A 20,482-nucleotide genomic window follows, 5' to 3' on the forward strand; every position below is an offset into this window, starting at 1 on the left:
ACAGCTGGCTGGCAGATAGTGGTGCTTTTTAGGATGCCTCAGGGACAGAGAGCGGGGGCACAAAGGTTCTCAGTGAGAATGCTGGGATTACTAGTTGAGGTATTTGAGAGGAGAATGGATATCCTATATGTGGAGGGGAGAGGAGGAATCCACATCACCGCTGGTGTTGCTCCGGCTGACAGCATGTCCTCCTCCACCATGTTGTAGGCTGCAAAGAGACATAGATAGGATGCAAAGCTGGGCTGAAAAATGGCAAATGGAGTTTAACCCTGATAAATGTGAGGTGATTCATTTTGGTAGGACTAATTTAAATGTGGATTACAGGGTCAAAGGTAGGGTTCTGAAGACTGTGGAGGAACAGAGAGATCTTGGGGTCCATATCCACAGATCTCTAAAGGTTGCCACTCAAGTGGATAGAGCTGTGAAGAAGGCCTATAGTGTGTTAGCTTTTATTAACAGGGGGTTGGAGTTTAAGAGCCGTGGGGTTATGCTGCAACTGTACAGGACCTTGGTGAGACCACATTTGGAGTATTGTGTGCAGTTCTGGTCACCTCACTATAGGAAGGATGTGGAAGCGCTGGAAAGAGTGCAGAGGAGATTTACCAGGATGCTGCCTGGTTTGGAGGGTAGGTCTTATGAGGAAAGGTTGCGGGAGCTAGGGCTGTTCTCTCTGGAGCGGAGGAGGCTGAGGGGAGACTTAATAGAGGTTTATAAAATGATGAAGGGGATAGATAGAGTGAACGTTCAAAGACTATTTCCTCGGGTGGATGGAGCTATTACAAGGGGGCATAACTATAGGGTTCGTGGTGGGAGATACAGGACGGATATCAGAGGTAGGTTCTTTACTCGGAGAGTGGTTGGGGTGTGGAATGGACTGCCTGCAGTGATAGTGGAGTCAGACACTTTAGGAACATTTAAGCGGTTATTGGATAGGCACATGGAGCACACCAGGATGATAGGGAGTGGGATAGCTTGATCTTGGTTTCAGATAAAGCTCGGCACAACATCGTGGGCTGAAGGGCCTGTTCTGTGCTGTACTGTTCTATGTTCTATATCAAAGGGAGCCTCATAGCAAGATGTCTTCATGCAAAAGATATCCAATAAGGCTGAGCAGCACAGCACTGACTCAGTTTAGATGACATTCTCAAAGAAATTTTCAGAACAAAATCTCGATTGCTGATAAATCTTTGACTAAGTGTCCCTAGAAATTCTCCTGCAGTTTTCCTCTTCCAGCAGTAAGAAAACAATAGTAGGTGATATACATTTAAGTAGCGCTCAGAATCCTCACCAAAGACTAGTTTGCTCCCAGTTAGCTTATCACTATATGAATGGATGTGAGCTTATCCTCCAAATGATATGCAGCCTCCTTACTGACTGTTGGTGAGTAATTTAATTGGGTTGGTCATCAGTGCCTCAATAATTCTCTGGGCGGTAATTGCTAGTGCATGCTTCAACTCCTTTACCAGATGATGTCTTGTGTTAAATGTAGACTGAGCCAGCATTTCAGCTCAAGTTCTCATCGTGACCATCTTCAGCAGCTTTGAATATCAAACAATTTATTCTGCGCCACCCTCTCCGAGATTGTTATTTTTTTCCTTTCCCCCAGTTTGTGTTTGTGTTTCTTTCTCTTCCTCCCTGAAGGTGTGGAGTAGGCCGTTGACCCTTTATGTGGAGCCCATTGGGCCAAAGTGTGCCTGTCTATCACACGGCTGATAACCTTAGTTGCAATCTCCATCCAGGCGTCCTTGATGAGGCAGGAGGATCTCTGAGTGCTGCCAGTAGGGAATGGAACCTCCCTCCATCATTGGACAGCCTGGAGGAGAAACTGCAGGGAGGCCATGCATTGTCTGCTCTGAGACATTTACCAGCCAGCTGAGTGTGGATGTCAGGGTGATGTCCCCAGGGGGGTGGGGGGGAATGGATCCACAGCAGAGAGGAGGGCAGAGGTAAAGGCAATGCTCCTGGTTGGGGGGTGGGTGTGGGGGGAGGGGGCATCAGCTTTTGCCATATTTATACAACTGACTTGTAGGCACTGCAAGCGTGCCCAGATGCCAGCCTCCAAAGAGTGGTGAGCCTATGGAATTCATTACTACAGGAAGTAGTTGATTCCAAAACAGTGAATGTATTCAAGAGGCAGCTGGATATAGCACTTGGGGCGAAAGGGATCAAAAGTTATGGGGAGAAAGCAGGATTAGGCTATTGAGTTGGACGATCAGCCATGATTGTGATGAATGGTGGAGCAGGCTTGAAGGGCTGAATGGCCTCCTCCTGCTCCTATCTTCTATGTTTCTAACTCTGATAGCTGACAACAGATTTGGTGACCTCTTGTTTGGTTTTGGACCTCTGCATGATTTATCATTATCTAGGTCAGCCACCTGGTCCCACCACAAACAGAAACTCTGCCCACTTCAGGGTCTGGTGCTGGCTCCATTGGTGCTGGGAAATTGGGGAGAACAAAACCCCGCCCCAGGATTTTAGGCCCTATCAATTGTCTCCTCTTATTGCCACTGAAACTGCAAATTTTGCTTCCATTGATGTTGAAGCAGGAACCAGTCCCTGGTTGCTCCTTGCTGGGGAAAACTGCAGGGTTAGTGATGTGGTTATCACTCCGAGAAGGTGAAGAATGTGTTGGTGCCCAGAATGTTCAAGGAAGATAAGGGGCAATGGCCTGACGTGTTGCACCTTGCCTACCCTGGTCAGCTTATTGAATTTTATGTGGCACTGGGACTAGGAAAGTTGAAAGAGTGCCAATGCCACCTCCTTCAACATGACATGCTGCCTTTATTGGTAGATTTCTGCCATAAGCACCCAAGATAATCTCTCTCAGTGCTCGATTTCATCCAGGAGGGTTTGCAGGTTAAATGTGCGAAACTGAGACACCTTCTCCTCAGCTTCAGATGGTGTATTTTCGCAGGACTAAGGTATGGGAATACACAATGAATGGTAGCATACTAGGAGGTACAGAGGACCAGAGGGATCTTTGGGATGCATGACAAAGATCTCTGAAGGCAGCAAGACAGGTAGATAAGATGATTAATAATGCATATGGGATATTTGCCTTTATTAGCCGAGGTATAGAATATAAGAGTGGGGAGGTTATGATGAGATGTATTAAATGCTTGTTAGGCTACAGCTAGAGTACCGTGTGCAGTTCTGGTTGCCACACTACAGGAAACATGTGATTGCACTGAAAAGGGTGCAGAGGAGATTCACCAAGATGTTGCCTGGGCTGGAGCGTTCCAGCTGTGAAGACAGGCTGGCTTGGTTGGGGTTGTTTTCCTTAGAGCAGAGAAGGCTGAGGGGAGACCTCATCGAGGTGTACAACATTATGAGGGATATAGATAGGGAGAAATTTTTCACCTTAGTTGAAGGGGCAATAACCAGGAGGCATAGGTTTTAGGCAAGGGGCAGGATATAGAGGGGACTTGAGGAAAAATGTTTTCTGCCAGAGGGTGGTGAGAACCTAGGACTCACTGCCTGAAAAGATGGTGGCGGTGGGAACCCTAACAACATTTAAGAAGTATTTAGAGGAGCACACTTGATATGCCATAGCATACAAAGCTACGAACCAAATGCTGGAAAATGGGATTAGATTAAATAGGTGCTTGATGGCTGGTGAGACACAATGGACCAAAGGGCCTCTTTCTGTGCTGTAAACTCTATGACTTGTCCTTTTGATTTGGATGTCTCTTCCACATGGCCCTGTGTTAGATGTTATGTGGTATGAGGAGAAATCCATTCCAGTTGGCTGATAGTCAGCTGACTGAGGTGGGCCTTGTGCCCTTTTCTTAGTTGTCTGTGGCCTCAGACTGAACTGGCCATCCTTCATCCACATCAGCAGATTGCTTCCACTTCACGCAGGTTTTAGACTGACTCTGCTCCAATGGGTACGCAGGTGCCTCTGATCCCAGTAACTTTAAAAGAAAAGTTAAGAAACCAGAGCAGGTGCAGGTCCTGTCAAGCTTGCTCCGCCATTTAATACGGTCATCTGATTTTCAGCTTCAGTTCCCCACTTTCCTGCCCACTCCACATAACCATTGGCTCCTTGAAAGACCAAACGTCTGGCTACCTCAGCCTTTAAATCAACTCCACTCATCTTATCAGAGTCGATTATCCAAAATTACAGGTGTCAGACTTGGCTCAGCAGTAATATTCACTTCATTCTCAGGGTATGGCTGCTCGTCTGGTACAGTTGAGTGACCTGCTGGAGGCCAATTAAGAGTTAACTACATTTCTGTAGGTTGGGAGCCACATGTGGAACCGACTGGGCAAAGATGGTAGGATTTCTTCCCTACAAGACATAAGTGAACCACTTGAACATAGATATTAAGGGAAGAAGTAGGCAAATTCAGCCCTTCGAGCCTGCTCCACCATCCAATCAGATCATAGCTGATCTCTCCCTGGTCTCAAATCCACCTCCCCACCTATTCCACATCTCCCTTTAACCCCTTTTTATTAGAAATATATCTACCTCCTTCTTGAAACCATTCAATGATTCACACTCCACCACACTATGGGGCAGCGAATTCCACAAATTCACCACCCTCTAGCGAGGTGTAGTTTCTCCCAAACACTTGGGTTTTTACGATAATCCAACTGGTCTGTTTTAGCGACGCCAGCTTTTTATTTCAAGAATTCTTTCTGGAAACAGGAATTATATTCTCCAATTGCCACAGTGGGATTCAAACTCTTGTTGTTTAATGTCACATTCACCAGACTTGTTAATTCTATGACTGCACCAGTGATTCTGAATCAAAATCCCAGAATATAAACAAATCAGGTAAATTTTGACCTTTACCATTTTGGGTAGCAACCCAATTTTAATTGCACAATGTAATGAATACAGGTGGGTTCTATAACAGGCAAGGCCCCTCCAGGTTACACTGCAGGCAGTGTTCTGAACTGATAAATGTTAATTGCCACACAAACCAAATCCCAAAGGAAACTGTGACTCATGTATCACAATTCTTTTTTTCGTATTCTGACAACAAGTGAATAAGTTCACTGAAATCAGAAGCCACAATTCCATGTAACATTTTTGGGATTCTAAACATTAAGTTAAAACATTTATTAACAAAGTGAAAGAAAACTTAAACACTCAAGGTTACACTTACACAGTTAAAGTTAGTGTTACAAAACATTCCTCCAAAACTGCTCCATACTTGGTCAGACTCACAATTAAACACCCTGTAGGCAACAACCCCTCATAGATGGTTAACTAATATTTCCACAAGGCAAACCCAGTGTGAGGCAACTGTTCCCCTTGGTTGAGGAGTCAATCACGAGGCAGGAGATTCATAGGAACATAGGAATTAGGAGCAGAAGTAGGCAAGTTCAGCCCTTTGAGCCTGCTCCGCCATTCATAGAACATAGAACATAGAACATTACAGCGCAGAACAGGCCCTTCGGCCCACGATGTTGCACCGACCAGTTAAAAAAAAAACTGTGACCCTCCAACCTAAACCAATTTCATTTCGTCCATGAACCTATCTACGGATCTCTTAAACGCCCCCAAACTAGGCGCATTTACTACTGATGCTGGCAGGGCATTCCAATCCCTCACCACCCTCTGGGTAAAGAACCTACCCCTGACATCGGTTCTATAACTACCCCCCCTCAATTTAAAGCCATGCCCCCTCGTGCTGGATTTCTCCATCAGAGGAAAAAGGCTATCACTATCCACCCTATCTAAACCTCTAATCATCTTATATGTTTCAATAAGATCCCCTCTTAGCCGCCGCCTTTCCAGCGAAAACAATCCCAAATCCCTCAGCCTCTCCTCATAGGATCTCCCCTCCATACCAGGCAACATCCTGGTAAACCTCCTCTGCACCCTCTCCAAAGCCTCCACATCCTTCCTGTAATGTGGGGACCAGAACTGCACACAGTACTCCAAGTGCGGCCGCACCAGAGTTGTGTACAGTTGCAACATAACGCTACGACTCCTAAATTCAATCCCCCTACCAATAAACGCCAAGACACCATATGCCTTCTTAACAACCTTATCTACTTGATTCCCAACTTTCAGGGATCTATGCACACATATACCTAGATCCCTCTGCTCCTCCACACTATTCAAAGTCCTCCCGTTAGCCCTATACTCAACACATCTGTTATTCCTACCAAAGTGAATTACCTCACACTTCTCCGCATTAAACTCCATCCGCCACCTCTCGGCCCAACTTTGCAACCTGTCTAAGTCTTCCTGCAAACTACGACACCCTTCCTCACTGTCTACCACACCACCGACTTTGGTGTCATCAGCAAATTTGCTAATCCACCCAACTATACCCTCATCCAGATCATTAATAATCTGAGCAGTCCCTCTCCCCCCTTCCCCCCCACTGATTCAATCAGATCATGGCTGATCTCTCCCTGGTCTCAAATCCGCCTGCCCACCTGTTCCTCATATCTCGCTTTCCCTTTTTTAAAATCAGAAATGTGTCTATCTCCCTCTTGAAACCATTCAACGATTCAGACTCCACCATGCTACGAGTTCCACAAATTCACCACCCTCTGCGAGAAGTAGTTCCTCCTCATCTCAGTTTTAAATCTACCGCCTCTCAACATATACCTGTGACCTCTTGAGGGGATTTGAGAAAAAACTATTTCCACTCAGAGGGTGGTGGGAATCTGGAATGCACTGCCTGGGAAGGCAGTGGAGACCAGAAATCTTACAGCATTTAAAAAGTATTTGAAACATCACAACATTCAAGAACGGGTGGAAATGGCTGCTACGAGAGGACACAGGTTTAAGATGCTGGGGGGTAGGTACAGGGGAAATGTTAGGGGGAAGTTTTTCACACAGAGGGTGGTGGGTGAGTGGAATCGGCTGCCGTCAGTGGTGGTGGAGGCAAACTCAATAGGGTCTTTTAAGAGACACCTGGATGAGTACATGGGACTTAATAGGATGGAGGGTTATAGGTAGGCCTAAAAGGTAGGGATATGTTCGGCACAACTTGTGGGGCCGAAGGGCCTGTTTTGTGCTGTAGTTTTCTATGTTTCTATGTTTCTAATATGGGAGAAGTGCTGGAAAATGTGATTTTAGCGGTAGTTATTGTCGGTGCAGACTCGATGGGCCGAAGGGCCTTTTTTATGCTGTATTACTCTATGAAACTGTTGCTATAGGAAAAGTATATTACAAGACTTCCCACTCTCTCCTACACTGCTGTGAAAATTCAAGAAGTTTCAAAGCAAAATATTGCCTTCAGAAAAACAGACACTTTTCTGACTTGTTTGGAACGTTGCTTCATTTTACCTCTTCACAGCTCTTTTCCCACTCCAGGCATTCTCACTCGTTGCACCAAACACGGTCTCACATTTCTCCTTCAGTGCATTTTTTCTCTTTTATCTTTGATTCCATTGTCTTTAGTTCCTCTTTCTCAGGAGATAAAAATCCTTCATGCTCCCTTTCGGCCCCCACTTTTGGATCAGGATATTAAACTCTTTCATGTTCTCCCTATCACCCCCACTTTTGGGTCAAATAAAATTTAACAACTTTGCCTTGTTTATTTATGACCTTTTCCAAGTCCTAAATCCTTTTACTTCCCTTTGAAATTTAACAGCTAAAAATGCAAAGCCTCATTTATCTCTTAATGCAAATTTCTACACACTACTTATTTATTTATAAAAAATTAGCTCGCCTTCCTTACTTCAATCATATTCTGCTAACACCCACATTCTTTTGATGATCTAAACCATGTAGACAATCTGTCTTCCGTTTAATTAAATTATTTTCCCACACAGATCCACAAGCCTGCTTCACAGAATAACACCATATAGCCCAAAATATTAAATATAACACCATTGCTTGTCACAACAGTGAAGATGAAAATATATCCAATATTTAGGATTGGGTAAGTTAATATGACATTCATATGGGCACTACTACATGCGACAATATAAGGCCCTATTTTACCATTTTGATTCTAAGTGCTGGGCGGACTTGAAACTGGGAGTGTTTCAGATCCGAATTTTAGACCCGCACTCTGCCTGAAAAAATATCAGCGAGTCCGAAGTATGCTGCAGAAGCCTGTGAGTGAGGCTTAATGCACCCAAAACCCTGCAGCTCCGATCGGCGCCTCCAACTGCGCCTGTACTGAAACAAAAAATGATAGAATGCGGCTCCCCAGCCACATTCCTCCCTGGGCTGAATAATGCCTCCCCTTAGCCCCCACAGACATTGCCCTATCTCCACAACATTACTGACCCCCTTATCCCCCTCACCACCTCCCGCCACCCAGATCGATCGAGGGTCCCTCTCCCCCCTTCCCCCCCACTGATCTTAGGCAGAGTGGCAGTGGACCCCTCTTTCCCCTCACTGATCTCAGGCAGAGAACCATCGGACCCACCTACCCCCAACTACCCCCTGCCCCCCCCGCCCCCCCCCCCACCTCCCCCGGCCATCCCCCACCGATCTCAAGCAGAGAGCCGTCGGACGCTCGGCACCTACCTCCTCACTAGCTGGAGTGCTCGAGTCGGACTTTTGTACAGCATGTCTGTTTCGCGCCGAATCTGGATGGGCGAACACGGTGGTAAAGGGGGAAGTGCAGCCCATTTAATCAATTTAAATGCATGCATGCATGGTCCCGATCGCGGCCATTTTCGGGCCTTAGTAAGAGGGAACTGGTGTGGAGGCGGGCGCGGATCGCGCTACTCACCTCATGCCCGACTTTACCAACTTTTCGTGCCCAAAAGCGGGCGCAACGCGATTATAAAATTGGGCCCATAGAGTAATAAGGGTTTACAGCATGGAAACAGGCCCTTCAGCCCAACTTGTCAATGCCGCCCTTTTTATTTACTACTAAGCTAGTCCGAATTGCCTGCATTTGCCCCATATCCCTCTATACCCATCTTACCCATATAACTGTCTAAATGCTTTGTAAAAGACAAAATTGTACCCGCCTCTACTACTACCTCTGGCATCTTGTTCCAGACACTCACCACTCTCTGTGTAAAAAAAAATCTCTCTGGACGCTTTTGCATCTCTCCCCTCTCACCTTAAACTTATGCCCTCTAGTTTTAGATTCCCCTACCTTTGGGAAAAGATATTGACTATCTAGCTGATCTATGCCCCTCATTATTTTATAGACCTCTATAAGATCACCCCTCAGCCTTCTACACTCCAGAGAAAAAAGTCCCAGTCTATCCAGCCTCTCCTTATAACTCAAACCATCAAGTCCCGGTAGCATCCTAGTAAACCTTTTCTGCACTCTTTCTAGTTTAATAATATCCTTTCTATAAACCTTAGGAACATAATTTTAATTTTTGTAAGACAATAAAAAACTCATAAATACATGAAGCAAAATTCAAAACCAACAACAGAAAATATTTAAATGCCATTAATTTAACAGTGTGAAGATTTCAGATACTTGTACATCAAAGAAGTTTGTTGTCTTAGGCTAAAGAAGATTGCTTACATCCTGGGGCCGGTATTTAACTGCCTCATCCGCCCCAGAATAGGGGCGGGCGAGGCTAGTAGAACGGGAATCTCCATTGGCCTCGGGTGGGATTTTAGTCTCACCCAAGTGAGGTCATAGAATCCCGCCCCTGGTGTTGTGTTTGAGTCTGAGGTGAGATCCCAGCTATATATTTGCATCATCATCAAAGGCGTCTACTTCCACCTCAATAACATTGCTTGCTTTTGAAACCCTCATTTTTGCAGTTTTTAACCTTTATATTTGAATATTTTATATGCTGTCCTGTCTGACCTCCATTTTCCACCCTACATAAGCTTAAGTTTGTTCAGAACTCTGCTGCCTATATCTTAACTCGCACAAAGTCTTGTTCGCCTCTCATCCCTGTACTTATTGACTCAAAGTGGCTCCAAGAATAGTAACACCTCAATTTTAAAGTTCTCATACTTATTTTTAAGTTAAGTTTAAGTTTATTTATTAGTGTCACAAGTAGGCTTACACTGCAATGAAGTTACTGTGAAAATCCCCTAGTCGCCACACTCCGGCGTCTCTTCGGGTACACTGAGGGAGAATTTAGCACGGCCAATGCACCTAAACAGCATATCTTTTGGACTGTGGGAGGAAACCGGAGCAACCGGAGGAAACCCACGCAGACACAGGGAGAACATGCAGACTCCACACAGACAGTGACCCAAGCTAGGAATCGAACCTGGTGCTGTGAGGCAGCTGTGCTGACCACTGTGGCATGAGTATTTAATGCATCAAATCCATTAAAAGTAACTTGCTGCCATGTGCTATCAGAAATGTTGACCTGCCTCTAACCTACAGCCAGGAGAATTTGATGCTTCTATCCCGGGTCCCTGGTGCTGTGAGGCAGCAATGCTAACCACTGTGCCGCCCCATGGCCTTTCCCAATCTGTTGTCTTTGCGATCATTTATTTAATTCCTTTGTTACTTTTTGGCTTTCCCAGTCCACTGGATTTCCACTTTTAATTATATTTCTGTAAGCTTTTTTTAAGCTTGATACTGCCCCTCACTTCACTTGCCAAAAGTATAATCTTTATGAATGATTTAAGCATGGAGACCAAGAGTAATGTATATAAGTTCGTTGGCAATAAAAAGCTAGGTGGGAATGTAAGCTATGAGGAGAACACAAAGAAGCTGAAATTATACAGGGCCTTGGTGAGGCCACACCTAGACATTTGTGTGCAGTTTTGGTCTCCTTTTCTGAGGAAGGATAGTAACATAGACATAGAAACATACAGTGCAGAAGGAGGCCATTCGGCCCATCGAGTCTGCACCGACCACAATCCCACCCAGGCCCTACCCCCATATATTTTACCCGCTAATCCCTCTAACCTACACATCCCAGGACTCTAAGGGGCAATTTTTAACCTGGCCAATCAACCTAACCCGCACATCTTTGGACTGTGGGAGGAAACCGGAGCACCCGGAGGAAACCCACGCAGACACGAGGAGAATGTGCAAACTCCACACAGACAGTGACCCGAGCCGGGAATCGAACCCAGGACCCTGGAGCTGTGAAGCAGCAGTGCTAACCACTGTGCTACCGTGCCGCCCGATGTTCTTGCTCTCGAGGGAGTGCAGCAAAGGTTTACCAGGCTGATTCCGGGGATGGCGGGACTGATGTATGAGGAGAGACTGACTAGTTTAGGATTGTTTTTGCTGGGGTTCAGAAGAATGAGGGGGGGATCTCATAGAGACTTATAAAATTCTAACAGGACTAGACAGAGTAGATGCAGGGAGGATATTCCTGATGATGGGGGAGTCCAGAACTAGGGGTCACAGCCTGAGGATTCAGGGTAGACCATTTAGGACGGAGGTGAGGAGACACCCAAAGAGTGGTGAGTCTGTGGAATTCATTACCACAGGAAGTAGTTGATGCCAAAACATTGAATTTATTCAAGAGGCGGCTGGATATAGCACTTGGGGCGAATGGGATCAAAGGTTATGGGGAGGAAGCAGGATTAGGTTATTGAGTTGGATGATCAGTCATGATTGTAATGAAAGGCGGAGCAGGCTCGAAGGGCCAAATGGCCTCCTCCTGCTCCTATCTTCTGAAAGAAAGAAACAAGATACAGGTAGGTAAAATGAGTGTGTAACAATGTGACCAGTTCATTTACCTTGGTAGGAAGAATAGAAAAACAAGATATCTTTTAAAGGCAGTGTGATGTCACAAGAGTTCAGGCAACAATATAGCCGGGGGTACCGAGACACAACATAGATACCCAGAACTCCAAGTCCAACTAACAAACAATTCATTAATTGACCATATAAAGACACATAGACAAGTTCATAGTTGTGAAAACAGAAACAGTCCGAGTTAGTGAGGTGGGTCTCATCCAGCCGTTAGTCAAATTCCAAATCAGGTTTATGTCCACAAAGCACATGGTGAATTTGCACACAGCAGGTGACCCACACAGCGGGTGACCCACACAGGAGGTAACCCACACAGCAAGTTATCCACACAGCAGGTGATCCACACAGCAGGTGACTCACACATCAGATGACCCACACAGGAGGTGACCCACACAGTGGGTGATCCACACAGCGGGTGACCTACACAGCAGGTGACCCACACAGCAGGTGACCCATACAGGCTGGTGGCCACATCAAAGAGATTTGGGTCTATTCATGTAAAGAAAGCAGCAAGTTAGGTTGGAGTGTAGCAGGCAATTAGGAAGGTCAACAGCAAGTTAGCCTCTATTGCAAAGGAGCATAAAAATGAGGAATTCCTGATACAATGGACCACATCTGGGCCAGGACTTTGCAGTTCTATCGAGGATTAACCCAAATAATGCATGGTGAGTACTCAAATCTTTCAAATTTTTAATTACTTGTGCACAAGTGAGAACACAATACAGTGCAAAGCATTGCAGGGATCGCTGTCGATTCATACAAAAAATGCAATGGTTATAGTTCACCGTATCTTGCTTTTTGAATTTTTATTATTGAAAAGGGTCTTATTTTCATCCTGTGACCAAGGCTGGAAGCAGTGTTTATGGAACGAAGACACGGTTTAGATTTAGTCGCTTATCCTGAGTATGTAAGCGCTGTGGCCTTACTGAAGGCCTTGTTTGGCTATTAATCATTTTTTCATGACTTAACAGAGTTGTTTGTCATTACTTAATTTCCACAGTTCCTCCCACCTGACAGGACATTATGGCCTTGTCGAAGTAAAAGGCAAATTATCTGGCCCAATGCAACAGGCCATGGAGGAGCTGTAAAATCCTGCCCCGGGCGTACTATGCACAGCTTCGGTCTTCATATTGAAGAAAACATATAGTTCTGGTGTTGGGGGCATCCTGGAAGAGGTTGGGCGTTATTCTCTTAGCAAGAGATCTGGCTGGAGCCAAAAACCCTTCTTCAAAGTAACCTTTATTTACATACTCAGCTACACGCAGGACTCCAAAGCATGACAGGACAGAGTTACTGCTTCTCTCTCAGATTCTCCCCACTTCCTTCTGTGCGAAATCACTATTACACCTTAGACACATTAGCTATTGTTACAGCAGTGTTAGAGTTAACTCTGCGCTCTGCAATAATGCTTAATGAGCTCGGACCCAGTTGCACAAATGCACTCCCACAGGCAGTGTTAAAATACCATCAGGGTTAAATGATGTCACAAGAGAACTACTCGGGGGCCTGGAGGGGGCGAGGATCTCTCTTGTTGGCTGCCTGACACTCATGTGGTGTGAAAGTTACTTGTCACTTATCAGCCCAAGCTTGGATGACGTCCAGTTCCTTCTGTATTCTGTAGGGGCCACGGACTGCTTAATCTGAGGAATTACCAGTGTGGCTGAACACTGTGCAGTCATGAATGTCCTTGTGTTGGAGGGAAGGTCATTGATCAAGCAGCTGAGGGTAACTTTTTTTATTCATTCATGGGACATGGGTGTCGTTGGCTGGTCAGCATTTATTACCCATCCCTAGTTGCCCTTGAACTGAGTGGCTTGCTAAGTCACTTCAGAGGGCAGTTGAGAGTCAACCACATTGCTGTGGCTCTGGAATCACATGTAGGCCAGACCAGATAAGGGTGGCAGATTTCCTTCCCTAAAGGACATCAGTGAACCTGGTGGGTTTTTCTGACAATAGACAATGGTTTCATGATCATCAGTAGATTCTTAATTCCAGATATTTTTTATTGAATTCAAATTCCACCACCTGCTGTGGCGGGATTTGTACCCGGGACCCCAGAACATTAGCTGAGCTTCTGGACTAATAGCCTTAGTGACAATACCACTAGGCCAATGCCTCCCCCCTAAAATCCTGCCCTGAAAAACTCCTGACGATGGGGAGGTTTCGAAGAGCTTGTGCTGAAAAATTGTTTGTCTGGTCTAAAAACAGCGAGGTGAATTAACATTAACTTACTGTGACACACCAACAATCAAACCAATGACACAAATTCAGAACCACTCCAAACTCTCACTTTCACAAGCTTACTTTTTCACAATAATAGAAAGTTGTTATTTCTTTTTAAAGACTTGTTATTTGTTTTCCAAGACCTGTTTCATCCTCAAGACCAGGGTGTTGTCTGGTCTCGAGGGTGTTGGCTATGAGGAGAGGTTGAATAAACCAGGATTGTTTTTACTAGAGAGACGGAGGCTGAGGGGAGACCTGATAGAGGTCTACAAAATGATGAGGGGCACAGACAGGGTGGATAGTCAGAGGCTTTTTCCCAAGGTAGAAGTGTCAATGACAAGGGAGCACAGGTTCAAGGTGAGAGGGGGAAAGTTTAAGGGGGATGTGTGGGGGAGGTTTATCATGCAGAGAGTGGTGGGTGCCTGGAACGCGCTGCCAGAGGAGGTGGTAGAAGCTGGCACATCATCAACATTTAAGAGGCATCTGGATGGGTACATAAATAGGGAGGGAATAGAGGGATATGGTCCGAGTAAGGGCAGAACGTTTTTTTTAGTTTAGTTAGAGCATCATGATCAGCATGGACTTGGAGGGCCAAAGGGCCTGTTCCTGTGTTGTACTTTTCTTTGTTCTTTGTTATTGATTTGATTTATTATTGTCACATGTATTAGTATACAGTGAAAAGTATTGTTCTTGCACACTATACAAAGCATACCGTACATAGAGAAGGAAAGGAGAGGGCGCAGAATGGAATGTTACAGTCATAGCTAGGGTGCAGAGAAAGATCAACTTAATATAAAGTAGATCCATTCAAAAGTCTGATGGCAGCAGGGAAGAAGCTGTTCTTGAGTTGGTTGATACGTGACCTCAGACTTTTGTATCTTTTTCCTGACAGAAGAAGGCAGCAAAGAGAATGTCAATGGATGAGAGGCTGGTTTGCGTGATGTACTCATCTTCGTTCATGACCCTGTGTAGTTTCTTGCGGTCTTAGGCAGAGCAGGAGTCATACTAATCTTTGATAGAACCAGAAAGAATGCATTCTATGGTGCATCTGTAAAAGTTGGTGAGAGTCGTAGTGGACATGTCGGATTTCCTTAGTCTCCTGAGAAAGTAGAGGCATTGGTGGGCTTTCTTCACTATAGTGTCAGCATGGAGGGACCAGGACAGGTTGTTGGTGATCTGGACACCTAAAAACTTGAAGCTCTCGACCCTTTCTACTTTGTCCCCATTGATGTAGACAGGGGCATGTTCTCCACTACGCTTCTGAAGTCAATGACTATCTTTTCCATTTTGTTGACATTCAGGGAGAGATTATTGTTGCGGCACCAGTTCACCAGATTCTCTATCTCATTCCTGTGCTCTGTCTCATCATTGTTTGAGATCCAACCCACTACGGTGGTGTCGTCAGCAAACTTGAAAATCGAATTGGAGGGGAATTTGGCCATATTAGGTGTATAAGGAGTATAGTAGGGGGCTGAGGAGACAGCTTTGTGGGGCACCGGTGTTGAGGATGATCATGGAGGAGGTGTTGTTGCCTATTCTTACTGATTGCGGGCTGTGAGTTAGGAAGTTCAGGATCCAGTCGCAGAGGGAGGAGCCGGGCCCCAGGCCACGGAGTTTGGAGATGAGTTTTGCAGGAATAATGATGTTGAAGGCTGAGCTGTAGTCAATAAATAGGAGTCTGACATAGGTGTCCTTGTTATCCAGGGGTTCCAGGGTTGAATATGGGGCCAGGGAGACCGCATCTGCTGAGAAACCTATTGCAGCGGTAGGTGAACTGTAGTGGATCCAGCCAGTCTGGGAGGCTGGAATTGACTAATATTTCAAAGCACTTCATAATGATGGATGTCAGAGCCATAGGACGATAGTCATTAAGGCACGTTGCCTGGATTTTCTTTGGTACCAGGATGATGGTCATCTTCTTGAAGCAGATAGGAATGTCAGGTTGGTGTAAGGAGAGGTTAAAGCTGTCTACGAATACCTCTGCCAGTTGATCCACGCAGGATCTTGTCATGTTGATGACGAAACAAAGAAGCTCCACTGTATTTAAATTTAATGTTATCAAGAACATAACTACCAAGCATTGTACTGAATTATTGATGCATGTAAACCAAGCATGCAATATGAAATAAACGTCATTTAGTTATACGATTCTATTGCACTCTAAAATGTACACATTCCAATTCTGCTCCTGAGCAGGTCTGCCGAGCTGGAGAACTCTCAACCTGGAAAAGAAAAATCAATCATCTGAATCTTTAACACTCAGAGAAACAACACAACGTTTAATATTTGTTCTGAACAGTGGAGGAAATTGAAAGCTGATCGTACGTTTGATCTTGATGAGACACCATCGCTCTCACACAGACGGTTTGAAATAAATGTTCTGCAATTTTCCGCAGTCGTGTAAGTGTGTTTTTGATAGCAGTTCAGCAGTCTAAAAGATAAATGTGCTTGTTAGCAAGGATAAGGATTGGGTCAGAGCACTCACCTACTCATTGATTTATTTCAGTTCATTTAAGCAATGCTTAAATACTAAAATGTTTATTTGCAATGCTTAATTATTCCCTGCAGACCCATAAATGTTCCAGTATCTCTTCTGTTTATAAAAGCAAATTACTGCAGATGCTGGAATCTGAAACCAAAAGAGAAAACGCTGGAAAATCTCAGCGGGTCTGGCAGCATCTGTAAGGAGAGAAAAGAGCTGACGTTTCGAGTCCAGATGACCCTTTGTCAAAGCTTTGACAAAGACCTGCTGAGATTTACCAGTGTTTTCTCTTTTGGTTCCTCTTCTGTTTAAGTACAGAATTAGCATTCCAACTACACCCGGAGAAATAAAGAATCTTGCTTGAGAGTTTGCACGTTCTGTCCATGTCTGCGTGGGTTTCCTCCGGGTGCTCTGGTTTCCTCCCACAGTCCGAAAGATGGGCGGGTTAGGTTGATTAGCCATGCTAAATTGCCCCTTAGTGTTCCAAGATATATAGGTTAGAACAAAGAACAGTACAGCACAGAAAACAGGCCCTACGGCCCTCCAAGCCTGTGCCGCTCCTTGGTCCAACTAGACCAATCGTTTGTATCCCTCCATTCCCAGGCTGCTCATGTGACTATCCAGGTAAGTCTTAGGGGAATTAGTGGGGTAAATACAAGGGGTTAAGCCAAAGACGTGCGGGTTAGGTTGATTGGCCGTGCTAAAATGCCTTAGAGTCAAGGGATTAGCAGGGTAAATACATGGGTTTACAGGGATAGTTCCTGGGTGTGATTGTTGTCGGTGCAAGCTCAATGGGCTGAATGGCCTCCTTCTGCACTGTAGGATTTCTATGATTCTATGACGCAGTCACAGTGCCCATGATGTCACTGTGAGTGATGCCAAAGGTAGCTGCCTGGCCCAAATTGTCTCAGGAGTGGTAATCACCCTCACGTTGCCACTCCCCACCTAGTTTTCTCCACCATGCCAGAGCTCCACATTTCTGGCCGGGACTTCTGATCCAGTGAAGCTTGCGCACACCAGTGGAAGAGGGACTGCAGCCGGAGTGAGATTCAGCCAGAGTGAGGGTATCAAAAAGTTGGAGTTGAGTGGGAATTTGGTGCTGAGGGGAAAGAGGTGCTCACCTTCGGGAAGAGTGGGGAGGTAAACCTGCGAGGGAGACTCGAGAGCAAGTGAGAGGTAGAAGGAAATCAAACCATCATGTCACAACAGTGATTGGCTGTGACTGGTGGAGCAGTTTCTCTTTTTTTTCCTCTTGGCATTGTAGTTGTTGTTGTTAAGTTAACTGAAGGGTTAAGTCATGGCAGGAGATCCCAGACCTGTGTCATGCTCCTCTTGTGCAATGTGGGAATTCAGGGACCCTTCCGGTGTCCCTGGCTCCTTCACATGCAAGGAGTGTGTCCTACCACAGCTCCTGTTAGACAACTTGACGGTGCTGGAGTTGCAGATGGATTCACTTTGGAGCATCCACGACGCTAAGGAAGTCATGGATAGCATGTTCAGTGAGTTGGTCACACCACAGATAAAAACTACTGAGGGAGGTAGGGAATGGGTGACCACCAGACAGAGGAAGAGTAGGAAGGCAGTGCAGGAGTTCCCTGCAGTCATCTCCCTCCAAAGCAGATGTACCGTATTGGATACTGTTGGGGGAGATGGCTCACCGGGGGAAGGTGGTAGCACCCAGGTTCATGGCAACATGGCTGGCTCTGATAAACAGGACGGCAGGAAAGAGAGTGACAGAGGTATAGTGATAGGGGATTCAATTGTAAAGGAAACAGACAGATGTTTCTGCGGAGGCAAACTAGACTCCAGGATGGTATGTTGCCTCTCTGGTGCAAGGGTCAAGGAGGTCTCGGAGTGGTTGCGGGTCTTTCTGGAGGGGGAGGGTGAACAGCCAGCTGTCGTGGTGCATATAGGCACCAACGATATAGGTAAAAAGTGGGATGAGGTCCCACAAGCTGAATTTAGGTAGTTAGGAGTTAAACTAAAAAGTAGGATCGCAAAGGTAGTAATCTCAGGATTGCTACCAGTGCCACATGCTAATCAGAGTAGGAATGTCAGGATAGCTAAGATGAATACGTGGCTTGAGAGATGGTGCAAGAGGGAGGAATTCCTAAGACCATAAGACGTAGGAACAGAATTAGGCCACTCGGCCCATCGAGTCTGCTCCGCCATTCAACATGGCTGATATTTTTTTCTCATCCCTATTCTCCTGCCTTTTTCCCATAACCCCTGATCCCCTTATTAATCAAGAATCTATCTATCTCCATCTTAACGACACTCAATGATCTGGCCTCTACAACCTTCTGCGGCAAAGAGTTCCACAGATCCAGCACTTTCTGGCTGAAGAAATTCCTCCTCATCTCTGTTTTAAAGGATCGTCCCGCAACCACTCCAAGACATCCTTGACCCTTGCACCAGGGAGGCAACATACCATCCTGGAGTCTAGATTGCGTCCGCAGAAACATTTGTCTGTTCTCCTTACAATTGAATCCCCGATCACTATACCTCTGTCTCTCTTTTTCCTGCCGTCCTGTTTATCAGAGCCAGCCATGTTGCCATGAACCTGGGTGCTGCCACCTTCCCCCGGTGAGCCATCTCCCCCAACAGTATCCAATACGGTACATCTGCTTTGGAGGGAGATGACTGCAGGGAACTCCTGCACTGCCTTCCTACACTTCCACTGTCTGGTGGTCACCCATTCCCTACCTCCCTCAGTTTTTATCTGTGGTGTGACCAACTCACTGAACATGCTATCCATGATTTCCTTAGCGTCGTGGATGCTCCAAAGTGAATTCATCTGCAGCTCCAGCACCGTCAAGTTGTCTAACAGGAGTTGCGGTAGGACACACTCCCTGCACATGAGGGAGCCAGGGACACCGGAAGGGTCCCTGAATTCCCACATCGCACAAGAGGAGCATGACAGAGGTTGTTCTAGTTTTTCCTACTAGTGGAAACATCCTCTCCACATCCACTCTATCCAGGCCTCACAGTATCAGGTAAGTTTCAATAAGATCCCCCCTCATCCTTCTAAACTCCAATGAGTACAGACTCAGAGTCCTCAACCATTCCTAATACGACAAGCTCTTCATTCCAGGGATCATTCTTGTGAATCTCCTCTGGACCCTTTCCAAGGCCAGCACATCCTTCCTTAGATACGTGGCCCATAACTGCTCACAATACTCCAAATGGTGTCTGACCAGAGCCTTATTCAGCCTCAGAAGTACATCCCTGCTCTTGTATTCTAGCCCTCTCAACATGAATGCAACATTGCATTTGCCTTCCTAACCTGCACGTTAAACTTAAGAGAATCTTGAACAATGACTCCCAAGTCCCTTTGTGTTTCTGATTTCCTAAGCATTTTCCCATTTAGAAAATAGTCTATGCCTCCATTCCTCCTTCCAAAGTGCATAACCTCACACTTTTCCACATTGTATTCCATCTGCCACTTCTTTGCCCACTCTCCTAACCTGTCCAAGTCCCTCTGCAGCCCTCCTGCTTCCTCAATACTACCTGTCCCTCTACATATCTTTGTATCATCTACAAACTTAGCAACAGTGCCTTCAGTTCCTTCCTCCAAATCATTAATGTATATTGTGAAAAGTTGTGGTCCCAGTACTGACCCCTGAGGCACACCACTGGTTACTGGCTGCCATTCTGAAAAAGACCCCTTTATCCTCACTCTCTGCCTTCTGCCAGTCAGCTAATCCTCTATCCATGCCAGGATCTTACCCTTAACACCACGGGCGCTTAACTTATTTAACTGTCTCCTATGCGGCACCTTGTCAAAGGCCTTCTGGAAATCTAAATAAATCACGTTCACTGGTTCTCCTTTGGCTAACCTCCTTGTTACCCCCTCAAAGAACTCTAACAGATTTGTCAGACATGACCTCATCTTGACAAAGACGTGCTGACTCAGTCCTATTTTATCATGCACTTCCAACTACTCTGCAATCTCATCTTTAATAATGGACTTTAAAATCTTGCCAATGACCAAAGTCAGGCTAATCAGCCTATAATTTCCCATCTGCTGCCTCCCTCAATTCAAATTCCTGGGACATTGAAACCGGTTCTGGGGGAGGTGGGACCAGTACAAATTGGATGGTCTGCACTGGGCAGGACTGGGACCAATGTCCTAGGGGGAGTGTTTGTTAGTGCTGTTGGGGAGGGTTTAAACTAATGTGGCAGGGAGATGGGAACCGAT

General features: G+C 45.7%; 1 protein-coding gene across 1 annotated transcript in view; it reads right to left on the minus strand.

Annotated features, from left to right (window-relative positions):
* Positions 1-12,249: 12,249 nt before the first annotated feature.
* The window catches only part of LOC144495589 (protein THEMIS3-like), a 70,782-nt gene continuing 62,549 nt past the window's right edge, over positions 12,250-20,482 (minus strand). The window contains exon 5 of the mRNA XM_078215728.1: positions 12,250-16,230. Coding sequence (XP_078071854.1) covers positions 16,153-16,230 — 78 coding nt within the window. The 3' untranslated portion in view covers positions 12,250-16,152. The remainder of the gene's footprint in view (positions 16,231-20,482) is intronic.

This window comes from Mustelus asterias, chromosome 7 (genome assembly GCF_964213995.1).
Source record: "Mustelus asterias chromosome 7, sMusAst1.hap1.1, whole genome shotgun sequence".
In the NCBI taxonomy this organism is placed as follows: domain Eukaryota; kingdom Metazoa; phylum Chordata; class Chondrichthyes; order Carcharhiniformes; family Triakidae; genus Mustelus; species Mustelus asterias.